Genomic DNA, 21433 nt, shown 5'->3' with positions numbered 1-21433 from the left:
TGTTCACACGTATATATATATAATATTGTATAAATCTTGGTACATTTGTGACCCTGGACCACAAAACAAGTCACAATTGTTTTAAATTGAGATGTATCCATCATATGAAATTAATAATCTCTCCATTGATGTGTGGTTTGTTAGGATTGGACAATATTTGGTCGAGACACAACTATTGAAAATCTGGAATCTGAGGAGCAAAAAAATGTAAACATTGAGAAAATCTCCTTTAAAGTTGTGCATTTATGTTCACGATTGTGCTGCATTCACTCACAAAAATACATGTTTTATATATTTACGGTAGGACATTTACTAAATATCTTCATGGAACATGATCTTAATATCCTCATGATTTTTGGCATAAAAGAAAAATGGATAATTTTGACCTGTACAGTGTATAGTTGCTATCGCCACAGATATACCCGTGCGGCTCCAGACTGGTGTGTGCTCCAGGGTCACATATATACAAATGTGTTTAAATTTAGCTGAAAATATGATCAAATAAACTAAATAATGAATGGGTTCTGTAGACGGTTCGAATAACCTGAACATAACTCGCTGGTTTTATTTTCTGTATGGAAATATACATTTTAAAGCAGGAACAGAAGCAGGAACAAGCCAACATCACGAACACCAGCGTCTCTTATCTCTCGCCGCGTTTAACAGCGTAGAGCCATCAGCATACACACAGCCCAGGTGTGTGTGTGTGTGTGTGTGAGAACACCATCCGCGTGTACACACAGCTCAGGTGTGTTGTGTGTCGAGTGTGAGAACAACAGCAGAGAAGCGCTCGCCTTTACGCTCTACGCCCGGATGCTCTTAAAGTCCTGAGGGATTCTGGGAGTCGAGGCCTGACGAACACGAGCCAGTCTGATGCCGTGGAGCAACCGCTGGAGACGCCTCCGTCCTGACACACACACACACACACACACACACAGCAAATGATTAGCAAAACTCCTCTACAAACGCTAACACTTTCCCAGCAGTGCAAGTTCCTGGAGGAATTGTCCAAAGTCAAATACACATTAACAAACATAAGTCATTTAAAGAGTGTAATGTTTCGACTGTAACTGCGACGCCACTGATTGGTGGACTGAGGGTTGTTTGTGTCTTTTGCAGGAATATTAAACATTAAACTATTAAACATGACTTTTTTTTAATTAAGTTGAAATCACACCAGCTTATTATCGTTAACTAAAACTGCAACTGTTAAAAACTGCGTTCAAGTTGAAATAAAGTATACATTAAAAATGTTCCCAAGGTCATTAACTAAAATACGCATAAGAAGCAATTAAAATAATAAAATTAAACTAGTTGGAAATAAATACTAAACTAAAATTAAAACTAAATAAAATAAACCTAAATAGTGAAAGAAAAAAAGAAAGAAAAAAAGACAAAAGCACATTACAAAATTACAAAAAATTCACAACATTAATGAAAAGCTATTTCAATATGAATAAAAACTACATATATTAATCAATATTAATAAAAAATAAAATAGCATATAAATTATATTAATATCTCTCTCATATAAGTTGCCAACATTTCTCATTTTTGTTTGGTTTAAGTTGAATTACTAAATTTACTTAAATAAAAATGTTTAAAAAGTAAATGGATACTACATTAAAAAACTACAACTATTTATTCAAATTAAAATGAAAACTGAACCTATAAAAATAGAACCATTTCAAATTATTAATAAATCCTATAATAGTATCTCAACGACACGAAAATAACGCATCAGCACCCACAATGCAACGGTGTCCTCATCCCAGTAAACAATCATAGATACACATAATGAAGGCTAGATGTCCTACGGCGGAGTCTCTAACGTCATCACCGGCGGCCATCTTGTCACAGGCAAGCTTTCTGGCGGGCTCTGTGGTTCCTGATGTACGGTGAGTGATCTGCACGAACACAAATACTCTTATCTCGCTTTTTACAAACGGTTTGGTTTCTTACAAACATTATTAACGTGGCTATAATTCTGTATGCTTGAACGTGTTGAAATATATAATATTATAATTATTCATAAGTATGCAGCGTTATAACTACATCTCTGACGTTTATAACAAACCAACCCGTTTGGAAATCAGTAGAAAATCGAGCAAGTTATGGTTATTTAAAAAGTACACGCACCATTGAAACACAAGGTTACGAGTGAGCGAGCTGACTGTGGCAAGATGGCCGCCGTGTGCGGACGCCGACCTCCATTGGCCAGCAGCGCGGACGAGACATCTAGCCTTTATTATGTATATCTATGTAAACAACAGTCTGAAACACAGCAGTCTGAGACGTACGTCTGCGCAGTGGAGTTAGCAGACTGCGGTAAGCCCAGCGGTGCTGTGTGAACACGACCTCGAGCGCCACACAGAACAACATCTGCACGGCCTCGTACTGGAGCACGCCGCCGCCGTCCTGCGAGCCCAGCACCAGCCCTGAGGAGCACAGCCGTCAGCGGCACACATCACACCAGGAGGGAGAACTGTCACGATATATTTGTGTCCACACCGACGAGCGATACCGGTCTGTTTACTCTAAACTGGTCCTTGGTGTGTGAACGGGCCTTTACTTGATGAAATCCTCATTAAAAACACATGAAGTATATTTTCTCTGTTATTATTGGGTAAAATCTACTTAATATTGAACTTTACATTCACTTGCCATTTAATTGAAGTAATTAAGTAAATTTAACTTAATTTCATTTCACATAGAATTTAGTAACATCTACCTGTACTTAACTAAGTTAAGTAAATGTAACAAAATTCACTTTTCACACTATAACACTGAACTAAACCACACTTTTAATGCGGATGCTTTGCTTAGAAACATCTAAGATAATAATGAAACTAACACGGCAGCTGAACACAGACACCTCAATACTTGCTACACAATGACGGTATCATTCGATAGACCGTGTTTGAGTATGAATGTGTCATTTTACAAAATAAATCCAGAAGTCACAAAATTGCAAGTTACCAAACATATCAACACAATTAATGATAACGGTGTAAATACAGCTGGAAAACCGTGAAAAATCAACCTTATTCATTTATTCATGCCCCAGTGCATGATGGGAACACCAGTATTAGAAAAGCTGAGTAGGTTTTACTTAACTCAAGCCTGACGAAATTTAAGCGTAAATATCAACAATATAAGATTGAGAACTAATATAGCATTTACTTTGCTTTTTAAATTCTTGCCTGAACTCATGAAGAAATTACATTTGTGTTTCTGTAGCATTTCATCATCATTACTGTGTTAAAATCATGTTCCTGTAATCATGAATCAGAATAACATCTCTATCTCTTCTGTGATGATGTGGGCGGGGCTACAACCTGTCACTCACATGAGATCAGCCAATAGGTAACCACAACCATCCAGTCAATTCCCCTCAAACTAAATCAAGCCCCACCCACATTTGTTCTTGTTCCAGAAGCGCTTCACTCGATACATGAGCGTTTCTTGTTTCTATTCATGTTTGTTTTTTAAAAAAAAATGAAATTTCATATATATTGTATTTAAATAAGTCAAGCACTTGTTAAGTACCTCTTCATAAATATGGCTGTTTTCAAGGGTTTGCCAGGACTTACATTTAAAAAAGTCCAGCACCGAGTACGAACCCTGACTAGCGTAACTTCGGTTTCATGCTAACTTCACTGTCACTCGCGCTCTTGCCTGTGTTTGTGTGTCTGATGAGTTTGTTCATGACTCGAGCCATCGTCCAGATCATCTTCAGGAAGAAGGACGGGTTCGTCTCCACAGTCTGACCCAAAGGCAAACTCTTCACACACGCATGAAACCTGCAAACACACACACACGCACGCACGCACACACACACACACACAGTCACAGTCACACACACACACACAGTCACAGTCACACACACACACACGCACGCACGCACGCACGCACGCACTTACGCACACAGTCACAGTCACAGTCACACACACACACACACAGTCACAGTCACACACGTAGGGCTGATGGTTATTAGGGCCCAAGCCCTGAAAGGGCGCAGAGCCCTATTGTTCTTCTAAGGGTTTTTTGTTATTCTTCTTCTTCTTCTTCTTCTTCTTCTTCTTCTTTATAATAAATTTTTTTTCAAGGTTTTTGCCACTTTTGGGGGCCTTAACGTGCTCAAAAACTCTTGAAACTTTGCACACTGGTCAGAACCCGTGGCCATTAGAGCCGGACTGAAGCTGGTACCCGGGCGTGGCAGGGGGTCTCGACAGCGCCCCCTGGAACGGGGTCCGAAAACTTGGTCCATAAATCAAACACGCTTGCATGAAATAATATGAAACTCGGTACACTTATAGATCTCATCGGTTCATATATCCTTCATGCTCTGACTTTTTACCCCAGCCCAACAGGAAGTCGGCTATTTGGCGTAGTTTAAAAAACACATGCAATGGAATTTAAAATACTCCTCCTAGACGATTCAAACAATCACCACGAAACTCGGTGTGCATGAAGTCAAGAGATTGAGGATGAAAAGTTGCGAGGGGATTTTTGATATCTCGAACGGTTTGGCCGTGGTGAGGAAACTAATTTATGGCGAATATTGGAAACAGGAAGTGTGTTATAACATCCTCATACATTAATTGATCTTGATGAAACTTCAGCAGTGTGTTCGCTGTAAGAGGCCGATCACATGGATGTGACTATTGTGAGTCAAAGTTATAGCGCCACCAACTGGCAGCAGGAAGTGTGTCACTTTCGAAATGCTTTGAAATCACCCTCTTATTTTTACCCGATTTGCTTCAAACTTCATCTGTATAATGTAAACACACGACAGATGTAGACCTGTGAAAGGATTATTGATATCTTTAATACTGTCGCCATGGCAACGCTTTAAACTTTTATATTCTTTTTGGATGCATTTGAGGCTCTTAACATGCTTCAAATTGCATGAAACTCAACATGCATTTGACATTTATTGTGTAATAGACATGTGCGAAGTTTCAGAAACGGGCGTGGTAAGGGGCTCAGTAGCGCCACCTTTAGTCAAAAATGGGGTATTAGTTTTACCTACAGTAACCAAACTCGGTACGTATATTCTTCTCTTCGATCCGGACAACTTTCTAATTTACAGTCATTAGCTCCGACCTACAGGAAGTCAGATATTTTGGTTTGAATGTTTACTGTTTGGAGCATTTTCCCTCTGCCCCTCTGCCCCTCTGTGTGTGTGTGTGAGGAGGGGGGCTAGTTTAGTTTAACCATTTCTCTGCTGTGTGTGTGTGTGTGATTTTGGTTGGGTGACAGTTGTAGGTTACAGTTTGACAAGAGTTTATAGTTTAACAAAAGCACAATGTTGTGTTCTGTATGAACAAAATGACGGAGTATGTTTTTATGTCTCCATTGTTCGATCGAGCCTCACACACACACACACACACACACACACACACACACACACACATCGCAGAATGTTCATTATAGCCTTAATAAAATATAATAATAAAATAGTCAACCTTACATATAAAAATTACACTGCTCTGTTTAAATAGTCAGTTGTACAGTTTGTGCCGTTCATAGTAAGCACCGCTCCACTGTGATGTTTCCAAGCACATTTTTGTGCATTTGAAGAGGATCATTTTTCTATATTGGAACGTGAGTGTACAAAGTGTACAAAGTACAAAGCCTATAAAAAGAATAGTTTAGCATCCAAAAATGTTAATAATATATATTATTATTATTATATATAGAATAATATATATGTTAAAAATAGGGGGAAAAAATAATTTACATAATATATATATATATTTTATATATATATATATATATATATATATATATATATATATATATATATATATATATATATATAATTAAAGCTGCAAGCAGCGATGGAGGGCCCAAGCCGGTGGCACCGCCACCCGGTGCCTTTAGTGGAACTAAAGGCACCAGGGTGGCGGTGCCACCGGCTTGGGCCCGAAATCGCTGCTTGCAGCTTTAATTGTGGATTGTTTTCTGCAGTTTAACGCTCAGCTTCACACAATCATTCACCACTAAAGATTCACACACAGTTATGCAGTTATGTTTGTTCTTGTTAAACTTTTGCCACCACGACATCTACACACTGTTTAAAAGCCTCTTCTGCTCAACAAGGACACATTCATTTGATCAAAAATACTGTAAAAATAGTGAAATATTATTATAATGTAAATCATCAGCTCTCTCTGTGAATATACAGTAAAGTGTAATTTGCTCCTGTGATCATCTCCAGTCATTACTCCAGTCTTCAGTGTCACATGATCCTCCAGAAATCAGTGTAATATGATGATCTGATGCTCAAGACACATTTATGATCATCATCAGTGTTGAAACCTTGTGGAAACTGATGCATTTAATTTCTCATGATTCTTTGATGAATAGAAAGTTCAGATTTGATTTGAAACAGGATCTTTTGTATCATTATTAATGTCTTCACTGTCAGTTTTGATCAGTTTGATGTGTCCCTGATGAGGAAGAGTATATATTTCCCTTCGAGAGCAGTGTGTACCTGAGCGCCTGCAGCAGGATCAGCTTATACAAGCTCCTGTACACGGCCTCGACTGAGTTCATCTGGGGAGATCAGACACGTGAAGATAAACCCTGAATCTCTCAAACACACTCCTCTAAGAGGAACATTAACCAGCCAGACTGTCACTTATTCATGTTTCAGATCTTAAAAGCTTTTTTTTAGTGGCTTTGGTTCCAAATAAATGTGACTCTGGATCACAGCACCAGTCTGGAGCCGCACGGGTGTATCTGTGGCAATAGCAACTATACATCGTATGGGTCAAAATGATCCATTTTTCTTTTATGCCAAAAATCATGAGGATATTAAGATCATGTTCATGAAGATATTTAGTAAATGTCCTACCGTAAATATATAAAACATGTATTTTTGTGAGTGAATGCAGCACAATCGTGAACATAAATGCACAACTTTAAAGGAGATTTTCTCAATGTTCAGATTTTTTTGCTCCTCAGATTCCAGATTTTCAATAGTTGTGTCTCGACCAAATATTGTCCTATCCTAACAAACCACACATCAATGGAGAGATTATTTATTCAGCTTTCAGATGATGTATAAATCTCAATTTCAGAAAATGGACCCATGTGACTGGTTTTGTGGTCCAGGGTCACAGATATGTGTATATTTACATGCATCAATTCCCCAATGGAGAAAACAAATGGTATTTTTACTCCTGCACTATGAAAATCACAGCCAATCAGAGCGTATTTGGTGTTTAATATGCGGAATTGACCTATAGGTAAGCCCCTCCCCTCGAACGCAGATGAGCCAATGGCAGTTGAGGGAACTCGGACATCTTTAGGTTTCAGCGCCACAGTTTCTTTGTTGGAAGATCCGAAGCTCTCATCGGTTTTATGTGTTTATGCTACAAACGTGGTAACACAATGTGTCGGGAACTTGTAACACTGACTCCAGGATCCTGAGAGGATGAGCATGGGTATTAGTGTTTTAAACCACACGCGTTCACCAGCGAAGCCTGGGTAATTTATCCCTGATGTGTGCGCAGTAACCTGGTTCCCTGAGGATTCAATCCCAATCCCAATAAAGACGAAAACCTTTTTCGAAAACCAATCATTTTATGATTGTCATAATAAATTACAATTCAAATCAGTGACAGTGAGTCCATGCTAACGTACAAACCTAAATAGCTAACTGTTCTCACGTCACGTACAGTGTAGCTCAAAAACACATAAATGAAGGTCTACGTTTCAGTGCCTCTCCATATTAAACTGGTCAAATGTAAAGTAATGTAATCTTACCCTGCGGTACAATAACAAAATTATTGTGATTTTAACGGTAAAAGACTGTAAAAATGCTACAGTGAAAAACTGTTAATAGGTTAACAGAAAGTTTCCGTACTATATACGGTAAATAACTGTGATAGATCTAATGGTACATTTAATGTAATTTTACAGTAAAATACCATTACATTTACAGTGTTTGGAAGTCACTGTGTAATTTACAGTGAAAAAACGTAAGCTGATATTCCCACAATTCCCTGCGTGACACATTTGATGTATTTTTGATGAAATAACTGTTTCTTCATCGTTTTCTTAGTTTTTTCCTAATCAGTTGTGTACATTAGGGCTTTATGTTACATTTAATGTTGTTAAATTAATGTTTATTGCATTTTTATTTATTTCATGTGTGTTACCATGAAGGTGTTTAATGTTTGTCTCTATATATTAGTATGAACTTTCTTGTGGAAGCGCTTTGATTGATCATGTGACTCTCATCACTGCTGTGATTGGTGGTTGTCAGTGTATTATAATGGTACAAAGCAGATATTAATACTTCAATAGGTCAGTAAATTAACGTCATATCAGATAATGAAATACGGTTTATTACTGTAAATTTTAAGTTAAGCCTGTAAAACCTAAAACATTGCTACTGTATTTTATACGGTACATTTCTGGAAACCACAGCTGTCGGTATTTTACCGTAAATTTATCGGATTTTTTTTTTTACAGTGTACATGACCAGTGTTGATCCTGGATGTTGTTTTCCCGCGATCGTGACGAGCGTAACATGAGCTTCTCCCGCTTGCATTGTGATCTGTAAACCCTCACTTACAAATTAATCTGGTTACCCACCATATTTATTTATAAATCTTTTATACATCCCTCCACGGCATGTTTAAGTGAACGCTCCTCGACGAGAATCTATCAAAAACATCATGGGACGAGGCTTTCACGCTGACAGCTGTCAATGAATGACAGTTAGCACCTCCGTTTGTTTGTCAGAGTTCGCAACAGTAACTAAGGGGGCGGGGCTTACCGACAGGTCAATTGTAGGCCAATGAGATTTGAGCGTTTCAGTGTGGTGAGCACAGAAGGTCTCTCTCACCCTGAGGTCCAGAAAGATGTTGGTACACTTGAGACTGAGGACCGCCAGCAGCTTCTTCATGACCGCGGCGGGCGAGTGGGCGGAGCCTAGAGTCAGGCTGTAGCGCAGTGATAGGCCGTCGTACCTGAGAGGGGGCGGAGCAGAGATCATTTACATATGATGCGTCTGTAATCGTGTACAGTATAGTAGATACTACATTTGGTTGTCACTGAGAAAGTATGTTCTATAGTGAGAATGAAATCTCACAACGCTCCACTGTCATTCACAAGTCCTCTCCTGTGGCCTCATGGGAGAGTACGTGTCCTTCGAATGCACACTTCGGGACTTTTCGCTTTCTGAATTTGGACACTACTCAACTCACGTACTGTTTTTAGCCTACTATATAGTGTGGAAGTAGGCCATAGTTTAGTCATCTAGTTTGTTAAAAGCAAAGACATTTTTTGATTTTAAATTAATTTTGATGCTAAATATCCCTGTTTGATTGTCAAGTTCTGACTTCAACTAAGATGTTTTTTTTTATTTTCCATTTTTGTTTTCGTAAAGTTTTAGTTATTATATTGTATGTTCTTGACATTTTTATTATTTTTTAAATATGTTTAGTGTTTCATTTTTATTTCAGCTTTTGTTTTAGTTATTTTAGTACATCAAGTTAAACTAAAAAAAAGTGTATTCATTCCAGTTAACGCTTATTGCTTTTTAAATTCCCCTGTAGTCAATAATTTTACCCCTTAAAACTCATCTTTGATCAGCAAAATTACATATTTTAACGTTTTTATCCTAGAAAAAAGTATCTTCATGCCTTAAAATATCTTGAATGTAACTCGACACCCTTGCCTCATTTAGTATGCGTGGTTCTATGAATATGCAAATGAGCCCCGCCTCCACTCACTCACTCAGAGATCCACTGGTGGACGATCACACGTTGATCTGATTGGTCAAGGTAGTGTGTGACGTCAGAAACACCAGCGATTTCAAACCGTGTGTTTGAGACTGTCTTTGGTTCACTGCAGTTTTAAGCAGAAAATACTCAGCAATGCTGTCGACTTATGAACTTACACATGGTGTGTGTTAAAGCAGATTAATAACTCCACATACACACATAAACTACATTAAAGGCTGGATTTACACCACAGGGGGACTTTAAGGACCATGGTTTTAATTAATTATAGTAACACTGGGCGACCAGAAAAACACCTTAGCAACCACTCAGAACACCTTAGCAACCGCATTCCACCTCAACTCTCGTTCCACACACACTCACTCCTCACCGTGAGAAGTCCTTGTAGACGTCCAGCGTGTGTGTGTGTATCTGCAGACCACACCAGGGGAACAGACAGCAGGACGGGAACACACTCACACCCGAACACACCCACTGCTCACACACCGGGAAGTTCACCGCCACTTTCTGAGGGTTGATCTTACAGCCGTAATCGGGAACGCCGGCCAACAGCGTCCTGACACACACACACACACACACACACACACACACACACACACACACACACACATATATATATATAGTTTTTTATTTTTCTATTCTCATTAATGTTGTGCATTTTTTATTATTTTGTTATGTGCTTTTGTCCTTTAAAAAAAAAAAAAAATCACTATTTTTGTCGACGTACGTTAGAAACTCTATGGCTTTACTCAGATGGGGAGTGATGAGCAAAAAATCATCAACCAGCCTCATAAGACACCTGTAAACGAGACACACACACACAGAGAGACACACACAGAGACACACACACAGAGACACACACACAGACAGACAGACACAAGCACACACACACACACACACACCTCAATAAACAACGCATGAAATCATGACACCTAGTGGTTATTATCGTCACTAAAACTTTTAACAAAATTCCCTGTTAACTGAATCTTCTATTGGGAGGAATTGTGAATAAAAATCCTTATTCAGCAAATCAGGAATGATTGGTAAAGTCATGCAAATGTATTGGTTAAAAAGAGCGGGAATCCTGAAATGTAATGTATAGAATCTATGAGTGTCAGTCTGTGGTTATGGTCACATTTCAACCCAAAACCAAAACAACAAACTGTTACTATATGCGGTTTTGAGTCCTCACCCTCCTCTGGCGATGCCCTTCAGCAGAGAGTTCTCCATGTGCCCGTAACACAGATTACACAGCAGAGCCGACACCGACGAGCCCTGAGGAATCCCACACACCTGACGGAAGATCCTGGAGCGCACACACACACACACACACATGATATCATCATCTTCACCTTCCTTAAATCCTGATGTACTCGTTACATCATAAGAAGAATGGCATCTACGCTAATTTTAGTGTCTTTGTTTATCCCGAGGTTTTCCCGCAGCCTGCCGGATCCAGGCCGGATCCACTATCCAGATCTGAGGAAGGACCTTCGCCTGGACCCGATGACACCGCAGCGCTGAAGTGCCAACTAGCCTCTCCCTATGGAGGATCCCTTTACCACTCTACAGATAAAGCTTTGTGGGTAAATTCGGTTCGCGTATCTCCCCCGAAGTGATACAATTCTGTCTAAAAATTTTTAAGGCCAGACAAGTAGTTTAAGGCTTGGTGTGTAGGGAATTACAAACATGCGCACATATATTCAAACGCACATAACTATAGAATTAATTCTTGATGCGCACGTGAGCATCAGTGTTTCTCACAGGTTCAGTGTAAAGTCTGTGTAGAGAGAACGGTGTCGTCTTAGCGGCCCCTAATTTAATAACTAATGATCGTTGCGACGGAAGTGAATCAATCAAAACTAACTTTAGCTGGAAAATAACATTATTCAAGAACCGCTATAAAGCCTAAACAATCTTAAATTATACGTTTATCTCTGTAAAGCTGCTTTGAAACAATCTACATTGTTAACAGCGCTATATAAATGAAGTGTGTGTGTGTGTGTGTGTGTGTGTCACACATTTAGTGATGAATATTGTCTTAAAGCAGCAGTAACTGTCAATGTACCGTTGATGAGAACAGCGTTTGAACTTTGACAGAAATCTCACTGTACTTTGTTCCGTGTGTGTGTGTGTGTGTGTGTGTGTGTGTGTGTGTGTGTAAAACTCACTGATTGTCATGATGGATGACGTAGCTGCTCAACATCTTCTGGAAGAACTGAAACACGTCTCCACCTCGGACCTCAGACGAGTGCTGAGACACACACACACACACACACAAAATATATATATATATACACACAGGGTTTGAAATGAACTTTTTCACCCACCGGCCAATTATTATAAAACTGAACTTATTATTATAAAACTGAACTTCTTATCTACGGTAACTGAGCTTGTAACAGAACAGACGAGTTTCTCACCCGCTCCACCAGGATAGCGTCGCGCAGGGAACCGTTAGTCTGCTCCTCCACCACAAACCCCTTCATGTTCAGCGGCTCTGACGTCTCAGCCTGAGCACACACACACACACACACACACACACACACACACACACACACACACACACACACACACACACACGTCTGGTTTATTATCTTTGTGAGGACTCTGCATAGACGTAATGGTTTTTATATTGTGCAAACTCTATATTCTCTCCTCTTACACTAACCCTACCCCTAAACCTACCCATCACACACACACACACACACACACACACACCTTCGTGCAGAAGTGTTTCCTGAGGCCCTGGTTGGGGTCGTTCCACACGCGAGCGTACTGACGCAAGAAGAAGCTCTGCTCCTCGAACGGACTCAGCACTTCAGACAACACCTCCACCAGCTTGTGGTGAGGAAGACTGTCGTACGCCCCGCTCACGTCCACCTGACACACACACACACACACACGCACACGCACACAAAGTTCAAACGTTGTTCTCAATCAACGGTACATTGACAGTTACTGCTGCTTTAAGACAATATTCATCACTAAACGTGTTACGCAAATACATTTGAAGATTTTTACATATCGTATATAATAAATATTTATATTTAAAAATAAATGAATACAATGTATATATATTAAAATATTTTAAATATGAGGGAAGAGCAGAACCCTAACCCTGGTCAAGGAATTTATCTGACAGAATTATTTGGCAAAAAATGTAAACTACAGGCATTATTTTACTATGCAAAAAAGAAAGAAAAAAAGAATAGAAAAACAGAAAGCACACACTGACTACAACATGATGCATTATTAATAATTCGTTGGTTCTCTCTTGTTTCTGCATAAGTTCATAATTTCTTTGTATGACAGCCGGGCCAAAAATAATGTCGGCACAATTATCACAAATAAAACAATTGACAAGCACAACTACACAATTTGATTACAATTAAAGCCTAAAGTGTGTAGCGGTGTGTGTGTGTGTGTGTGTGTGTGTGTGTTTCTGTGATTGTGTGTGTGAGAGAGTGTATATATGTGTATGTGTATATATTTAGGTGTGTGTGTGTGAGAGTGTGTGTATATATGTGTGTGTGTGAGAGTGTGTATATATATATATATATGTGTGTGTTTGTGTATACGTGTGTCTGTATATGTGTGTGTGTGTGTGTGCGTGTATATGTGTGTGTATATATGTGTGTGACGTGTATGTGTGTGTGTGTGTGTGTGTATATACTTTTCAGGAAGTGTGTCCCGCACAAGAGGATTAAATCCTGCATTAATGTCGTAAGATCAAGAGCTTCTCCCATGATCCTCCTCACCTTGACGAAGTACAGTGGTCGCGGCGAGCTCTTCTGCTGCGGACTGAAGCCTCCGAGGACTCTGTGAATGTCCTGCCAACCCCAAACGGTGGAGCCCATGGGCCCTGGGGCCTTGCGCACACACACACTCAGCACGTTCAGCAGGACCCGCACACAACTCTGGAAATGCTGCAACAAGGAATATATGTGTAACACTAGTGAGATGTGTAACACTAGTGAGATGTGTAACACTAGTGAGATGTGTAACACTAGTGAGATGTGTAACACTAGTGAGATGTGTAACACTAGTGAGACGTGTAACACTAGTGAGACGTGTAACGCTAGTGAGACGTGTAACGCTAGTGAGACGTGTAACGCTAGTGAGACGTGTAACGCTAGTGAGACGTGTAACGCTAGTGAGACGTGTAACACTAGTGAGACGTGTAACACTAGTGAGACGTGTAACACTAGTGAGATGTGTAACACTAGTGAGATGTGTAACACTAGTGAGATGTGTAACACTAGTGAGATGTGTAACACTAGTGAGATGTGTAACACTAGTGAGACGTGTAACACTAGTGAGACGTGTAACACTAGTGAGATGTGTAACACTAGTGAGATGTGTAACGCTAGTGAGACGTGTAACGCTAGTGAGACGTGTAACGCTAGTGAGACGTGTAACGCTAGTGAGACGTGTAACACTAGTGAGACGTGTAACTCTAGTGAGATGTGTAACACTAGTGAGATGTGTAACACTAGTGAGATGTGTAACACTAGTGAGATGTGTAACACTAGTGAGATGTGTAACGCTAGTGAGATGTGTAACACTAGTGAGATGTGTAACGCTAGTGAGACGTGTAACGCTAGTGAGACGTGTAACACTAGTGAGATGTGTAACACTAGTGAGATGTGTAACACTAGTGAGATGTGTAACACTAGTGAGATGTGTAACGCTAGTGAGATGTGTAACACTAGTGAGATGTGTAACGCTAGTGAGATGTGTAACACTAGTGAGATGTGTAACACTAGTGAGATGTGTAACGCTAGTGAGATGTGTAACGCTAGTGAGATGTGTAACACTAGTGAGATGTGTAACGCTAGTGAGATGTGTAACGCTAGTGAGATGTGTAACACTAGTGAGACGTGTAACACTAGTGAGACGTGTAACTCTAGTGAGATGTGTAACACTAGTGAGATGTGTAACACTAGTGAGATGTGTAACACTAGTGAGATGTGTAACACTAGTGAGATGTGTAACGCTAGTGAGATGTGTAACGCTAGTGAGATGTGTAACACTAGTGAGATGTGTAACGCTAGTGAGATGTGTAACGCTAGTGAGATGTGTAACACTAGTGAGATGTGTAACACTAGTGAGATGTGTAACGCTAGTGAGATGTGTAACACTAGTGAGACGTGTAACGCTAGTGAGATGTGTAACACTAGTGAGACGTGTAACGCTAGTGAGATGTGTAACACTAGTGAGACGTGTAACACTAGTGAGACGTGTAACGCTAGTGAGATGTGTAACACTAGTGAGACGTGTAACGCTAGTGAGATGTGTAACGCTAGTGAGATGTGTAACACTAGTGAGATGTGTAACACTAGTGAGACGTGTAACACTAGTGAGATGTGTAACGCTAGTGAGATGTGTAACGCTAGTGAGATGTGTAACACTAGTGAGATGTGTAACACTAGTGAGATGTGTAACACTAGTGAGATGTGTAACACTAGTGAGATGTGTAACGCTAGTGAGATGTGTAACACTAGTGAGATGTGTAACGCTAGTGAGATGTGTAACGCTAGTGAGATGTGTAACACTAGTGAGATGTGTAACACTAGTGAGATGTGTAACACTAGTGAGATGTGTAACACTAGTGAGATGTGTAACACTAGTGAGATGTGTAACACTAGTGAGATGTGTAACACTAGTGAGATGTGTAGTGAGATGTGTAACACTAGTGAGATGTGTAACACTAGTGAGATGTGTAACACTAGTGAGATGTGTAACACTAGTGAGATGTGTAGTGAGATGTGTAACACTAGTGAGATGTGTAACACTAGTGAGATGTGTAACACTAGTGAGATGTGTAGTGAGATGTGTAACACTAGTGAGATGTGTAACGCTAGTGAGATGTGTAGTGAGATGTGTAACACTAGTGAGATGTGTAACGCTAGTGAGATGTGTAGTGAGATGTGTAACACTAGTGAGATGTGTAACGCTAGTGAGATGTGTAGTGAGATGTGTAACACTAGTGAGATGTGTAACGCTAGTGAGATGTGTAGTGAGATGTGTAACACTAGTGAGATGTGTAACGCTAGTGAGCGCACCTGTAGGGACTCTCTGCTCCCCGTGAGTCGAGTGATGGGCCTCATGCTGTTCACCTTCGGGATGAACCGGATTCGGGATGTTACGGTGGTCTTCGGGAACTTCAGGGCCTGAGACGGAGACAGCGCCCTCCACTGGCCCTTCGACAGATGAACTCTGTCAACAAACCATCAGATCAGGGATCAAACACTAGCGCACTGATGAACATTTGACAAAAATACAGCTCACTAAATAGTTTTCAGAGTACAATAATATTAAACAGAACAGGTCATGTTTCTCATTAGAGTTAAGCAATCTGGTGCAGACAGTTTAAAAAAATGAGCATTAATTAGATTCAGTATAAATACTACCCGTAGTACAATAATATTAATTTTTCAATGCAAATATATACAGTAGTCAACATTTGAAGTGGATAAAAACAGTTCATCACAGTTGTCCTGAGACGAGGACGGGTACTGTTAAAAATTCATGTATAAGTTTGATGAAAGGTTTTGATCCACTTCAAATGTACTATATCTTTATATAAAACATTTAAAAATAACTTTTGTAGTTGAATATATTCATATTTAATATAAATATGCAAACATTTATATAAATATAAAAAAAAAAATGTGTGTGAAAATGTATATATTTAAATATACATTTTACTTATAACTTTATTTTTAATTTACATAATTTGACTAAAAGCGTCTACAAAAAAAAATATACGTTTAAAAGAACTTACCTATATACTGCAATAAATAAATAGTATAAATGGTATTATAAACTAATTTTATTTACAATAATGAGAAGCGAGCAAAAATGTGTCATAAAAAACAACATAGCCTAATCTTAATCTTGGCACTTGCAACGCCAAGGTCATGGGTTCGATTCCCAGGGAAAAATGTGTTGAAATACAATGCAAGTTATCTGGATAAAAGTGTCTGCCAAATGCATGTATGTAAACGTTTCGTTATTTCTTGTGGCGTGTCGTGAGAGTCACATGACTGCTTGTGGCGTGTCGTGAGAGTCACATGACTGTGGTTCGCGCACCTGAAGGCCATGTCCTGCAGTTTGCTCCAGACTTCGGCCCTGTAGAAGCGCAGCGCGTGCTTCTGCCCCATGCTCTCGGTGACGTAGAAGAGCGCTCGCACCAGACCCACCACGAACCCACTGAGCGTCCAGGCCAGGAACTGAGCGCACATCCACTCTCTGTAGCGGTGCTCGCTGGCGCAGTGACCTGCAGAAACACATCAGCATTCAGTCGCATCAAGCTCTCACTGCTCACGTGCTGCCACTCATATACAGCACCAACATCTGGATCAAAACAGTTCATCAAGGTTGTCCTGAGACAAGACAATTCATGTATAACTTAGATTAACTTTTGATCCACTTCAAATGTTGACTACTGTACTAAGGGTTGAGAATCGGATACTTGTTATAAAATTTAAATTTCGATTCCTTTGAGCATTTCAATGTGAGTTTAAAGCATTCGAGCGAGAGCGTCGGATCAGTGCAGCTGCCGTCTCTATAATAACACTAATTAAAAGAGAAAATTAATCAATTCTTGACCGAATAACTTTTGTTGTGTTAATGAATATTTTATTAATAAAGTGCAGTTTTATGTCACATTTGATTACAGTTTCTATACCTGAGAATCTTAAAACACAGTAAATTTCAATCGTATCTTTGTTCAGCTGTGTCTATTTGTTGCGATTGCTGAATTTTTAATTTGTTCTTTTTTAATTCCTACTTGTCTTTAATAATGCTTGAAGTGTATATTAGTTGGGCTAGTTGTTTATAAAGCACAGGCCAGCGCTCCTTGTGTAAGTGTTCTTCAGCCTGGTGATTTCTGCTCATGATATTCAGATACAGTGACATGTTATAAGACTAAAAGTCTGAAATTTCCGTAATCGTTTTTTCGTATTCGTGATTCGGAGGCTCTGAATTGTCAAAACGCCATTCAAACTGTTTGATACGGATGCGAAAAACGCAACAACAAAAAAAAAAACATTCAAATTTTTTTATGACGGACGAAAGTTTCGGAGGCAGTGTGTAAGCATGATTGACATAACGTGAGGTCGTATTTATTTTTTAACGTGCGAAAATTTCGGACGCGAATTTCGGACTCGGTGTGCAATGGCCTTAAATGTGAATGATACGAGTTTTTTATTACCTAATTGGAATCGAAATTAGGAATCAGAATCGATAAGCAGAATTGAAATCGGAATCGTTAACGATCAAACGCATTTTTATTAATATAAAAAAAAAAATTGTAATTAGTTTGTCATTTTGTTCAGTATTTTTGTAATCTTTAGTTTTTTTTAATATGCTTATATATTTTTATTTTAGTTTTGGTTATTTTAGTACTTCAAATAAATTATTGATGAACTTTGTCTCGGCAACTAGCCAAGAAATATATATTTATTTATTTATTTCAAGTAATGAAATGTTTTGTTATGGTTTTAGTTTTAGTTAACGATAATAACAAACCTGTATAATACAAAACACATCCAGTCTGTTTAGCTTCAAACAACCAAACTTATAATAAATAAGAGTTACGAATAAAGGCGTTAAAGACACACGTTTCTTGAGTCCCAGCCAATGGCAGGCCTTAACCTTCATCTTCCACATCAGCTGGTCCAACGGGAGGCGCTCAAATTTCCCAAGACACAGGAAGTTCTTCACATTGGACAGGAAGTGAAGTCGATTTTCCTGGGATCCCCAAAGTTCCTCAGGAACAACGTAAAGCAAACATTCCCTCACGAACAGATACACCCTGTACGCGGAGACATGCGATTTGAGTAACGACTCCATATCTTGCGCGTCTTGAGTTTCCGAGCACTTCCTGTGCAGGAACAAGCCGTACGGGCACTTCCTGTGCTGGCGTAAGAGTCGACTAAACAGGGGAACCATCGCGAAGAAACGCTTGGGAAGTTTCTTCGGTTTACCCGGCGTGTTAAACTCTGATTGGAGGAAAATCATCCGAACGAGATCCGCCCCTTGCAGACGTCTAGCCCCGCCCACATCTTTCAGCTTCCTGTTGAGCAGGAAGCTCTTCATGCCCCGCCCATTATAAAGCATACTTAAAACGCGTATCGAACAGTGCGACGGTCGAGGAGGGCGTTGCTCCGCGGCTTTCCAGCTCCGAGATCCGTGATTTGCAACCGACGTTTTGTCGGATTCATCCGCTATCACTTTCCGCTTCTTCATAACAGGATGTTTATCGTGCTTCTCGGCATCTCTCGCTCTCTTTCTCGAGACTGCTAACGTCTTTATGTCTGTTGCGATCATCTTTACGTCGGTTGTGACTGTCTTAGCGTCTGTTGTGACCGTCTTAGCGTCTCTTGCGATCATCTTAGCGTCTGTTGCGATCATCTTTACGTCTGTTGTGACCGTCTTAGAGTCTGTTGCGATCATCTTTACGTCGGTTGTGACTGTCTTAGCGTCTCTTGCAATCGTCTTAGCGTCTGTTGCGATCATCTTTACGTCTGTTGTGACTGCATTAGCGTCTCTTGCGATCGTCTTAGCGTCTGTTGCGATCATCTTTACGTCTGTTGTGACCGTCTTAGCGTCTCTTGCGATCGTCTTAGCATCTCTTGCGCTAGTCTTAGCGTCTCTTGCGCTAGTCTTAGCGTCTCTTGCGCTCATCTTTACGTCTGTTGTGACTGCCTTAGCGTCTGTTGCGATCGTCTTAGCGTCTCTTGAGATCATCTTAGCGTCTGTTGTGACTGTCTTAGCGTCTCTTGAGATCATCTTAGCGTCTCTTGCGATCGTCTTAGCGTCTCTTGCGCTCGTCTTAGCGTCTCTTGCGCTCATCTTAACGTCTCTTGCGCACGTTTTTCGCTGGAAACCGGGATTTTTCTGCATTTGGCTCGAGACGTGGCTGAGGGAAAACCCGGACCATGCGCGCGGGATTAGCCGGTCGTACACGGGCTCTCCGCACACCTGAAGCAAACACGCGGGCGGGACGGTAGCGAACACGGCGCAGTCCTGTAGCAGGTGCCGCGTGACCTCGGTTCCCAGACGCTGGTTGATCCGCTTCCACAGCTCGCTAGTGCTGATGTACGCCGCCGTCTGCGAAACGTCTCCGTGGAACCGGAACGGATCCGAACAGGCCGTCACGTCATTGCACTGATAGCCGAATCCCAGCACGTTCCTCAGCTTCTTCCGTTTAATGTGGTTCAGGGTGAATGCCAGAACCTCCGGAAGTGTGCTGAGCTGAAATAAGACACATAATATATCGTTTAACTTATAGTTTATAAAGTCAAAACAAAAATTATTCAGGCACCAGATATCCTTTTTGATATTTATTTTTTTTACTAGAGGGTGAAGTTTATGTAATTTATGTAAGTGAGGATAGCAAAATAAAGTAAACTGTGAAGTATTATACCCAAAAACTCTTCATACAGTGAAAATTTGGGACCAAAAATTATTCAGACACTTTGAGCTGATCATGTTTTGTTGAAGTGTTTTGTCTGTAATTGATTTTTTGGGGGATTTAACTGGATTTTTTCTTTTCTTTTTTTTTTGATGGATGCGCTTATTTGGGCTTCAAAATCTAAGGTACCATTCACTGACTCCCGTTACAAAGCTTGAAAGAGCCAGGAGATTTGTTAACCCCTTAACTGGTTTTGCTACACACTAACCATAGTTTAATCATGGTATTTGTAGTAAAACTGTGGTTAAAAACCTCCAAAAAAACATGATTACTTACCACACTTTTACTATAATAAAACCATGGTTCATTTTCGTACGGAACTGACATGTAAACAACCCAATAAAGCCTAATGAATAATATTTAATACATGAATTTCCAAGGCGTCTGTGTAAACAACTGAACTGTCAGAAAATGTTGAGTACCTGTGCGGGCACGCGCTGCTGCTGTGGTGGCGTGAACGCGCATATCATCAGTCCTCTGACGAGACTTTTAAAACGCACTCCGTCTCTTTCCTCCAGCAGAGCCGGCTTCCGTCCATCAGAGAACACAAGCCCATCTGCGAACTCCTCCAGAGTCTGCACGACTGGGTATAACGAGCGCAAAATACCAAATACATATTTAAAACCGCCATCTGTCGCGTCATGTCGAGACATGAGTGTGCGTGTTTGGGTTTCCCGCTTCCGGCCGTCGCGCGCTGCGTCTGCATCTGTCACATGACCCTGATGTAAAGACGAATTAAAACGCAAATTAAAGCTACGCATCTTTCTTCGAAATAACTTGAATTTAAATAAGGAGCGAGTACATAAAAAAAAAAAAGTACTTTTACTTACCCTAAAATTACGTTTGATTTTAGAGCAGTCGGGGCGGATTTCCCGGGAAACTGCATATTTCCATATTTCTTCCGTGCTAAAAAGTCATATCCGTGCAATTACATGTGTTAATTAATTGTAATTAAATTAATTTATAAGCATTTTGAAACAAGCAGATTATCAAAACAATATTATAACAAAATTATGACTTTACAACCACATAAATAAAATAAATGAGGACAAATATTTGTAACATTTGATAATTGCATTTCATAATTTCACAAAGTGAATACGGTGTATATAGTAAATATTTAGGCTTATTTTGAACACAAAGCACTTGCTTTTTGCAAATATACATCATGGTTTTTGGCCTC

General features: G+C 40.0%; 1 protein-coding gene across 1 annotated transcript; it reads right to left on the bottom strand.

Annotated features, from left to right (window-relative positions):
- Window positions 1-536: 536 nt before the first annotated feature.
- tert (telomerase reverse transcriptase) lies at window positions 537-21001 on the bottom strand. The gene is made up of 16 exons (XM_079590453.1): window positions 20673-21001; window positions 18395-20030; window positions 16863-17049; window positions 15833-15986; window positions 13526-13693; window positions 12486-12647; window positions 12188-12277; window positions 11936-12018; window positions 10957-11070; window positions 10492-10563; window positions 10135-10320; window positions 8867-8990; window positions 6503-6564; window positions 3679-3803; window positions 2301-2438; window positions 537-907 (listed from the first exon to the last, which is right to left on the bottom strand). The coding sequence occupies exons 1-16, from the start codon at window positions 20901-20903 to the stop codon at window positions 804-806; spliced, it is 3636 nt and encodes a 1211-aa protein (XP_079446579.1). The 5' UTR covers window positions 20904-21001; the 3' UTR covers window positions 537-803.
- Window positions 21002-21433: the final 432 nt, after the last annotated feature.

This window comes from Phoxinus phoxinus (assembly GCF_949152265.1).
Source record: "Phoxinus phoxinus genome assembly, chromosome: 19".
Classification (NCBI taxonomy): Eukaryota; Metazoa; Chordata; class Actinopteri; order Cypriniformes; family Leuciscidae; genus Phoxinus; species Phoxinus phoxinus.
This window is presented reverse-complemented; position numbering and strand designations above follow the sequence as displayed.

Coding starts and splice junctions, on each gene's coding strand:
- tert (XM_079590453.1), bottom strand. CDS start 20,903: ATGTCTCGACATGACGCGACAGATGGCGGTTTTAAATATGTATTTGGT. Junction 12,278..12,485: donor GGAAACACTTCTGCACGAAG/GTGTGTGTGTGT, acceptor GTGTGTGCTCAG/GCTGAGACGTCAGAGCCGCT. Junction 2,439..3,678: donor CATCAGACACACAAACACAG/GCAAGAGCGCGA, acceptor TGTGCTCCTCAG/GGCTGGTGCTGGGCTCGCAG.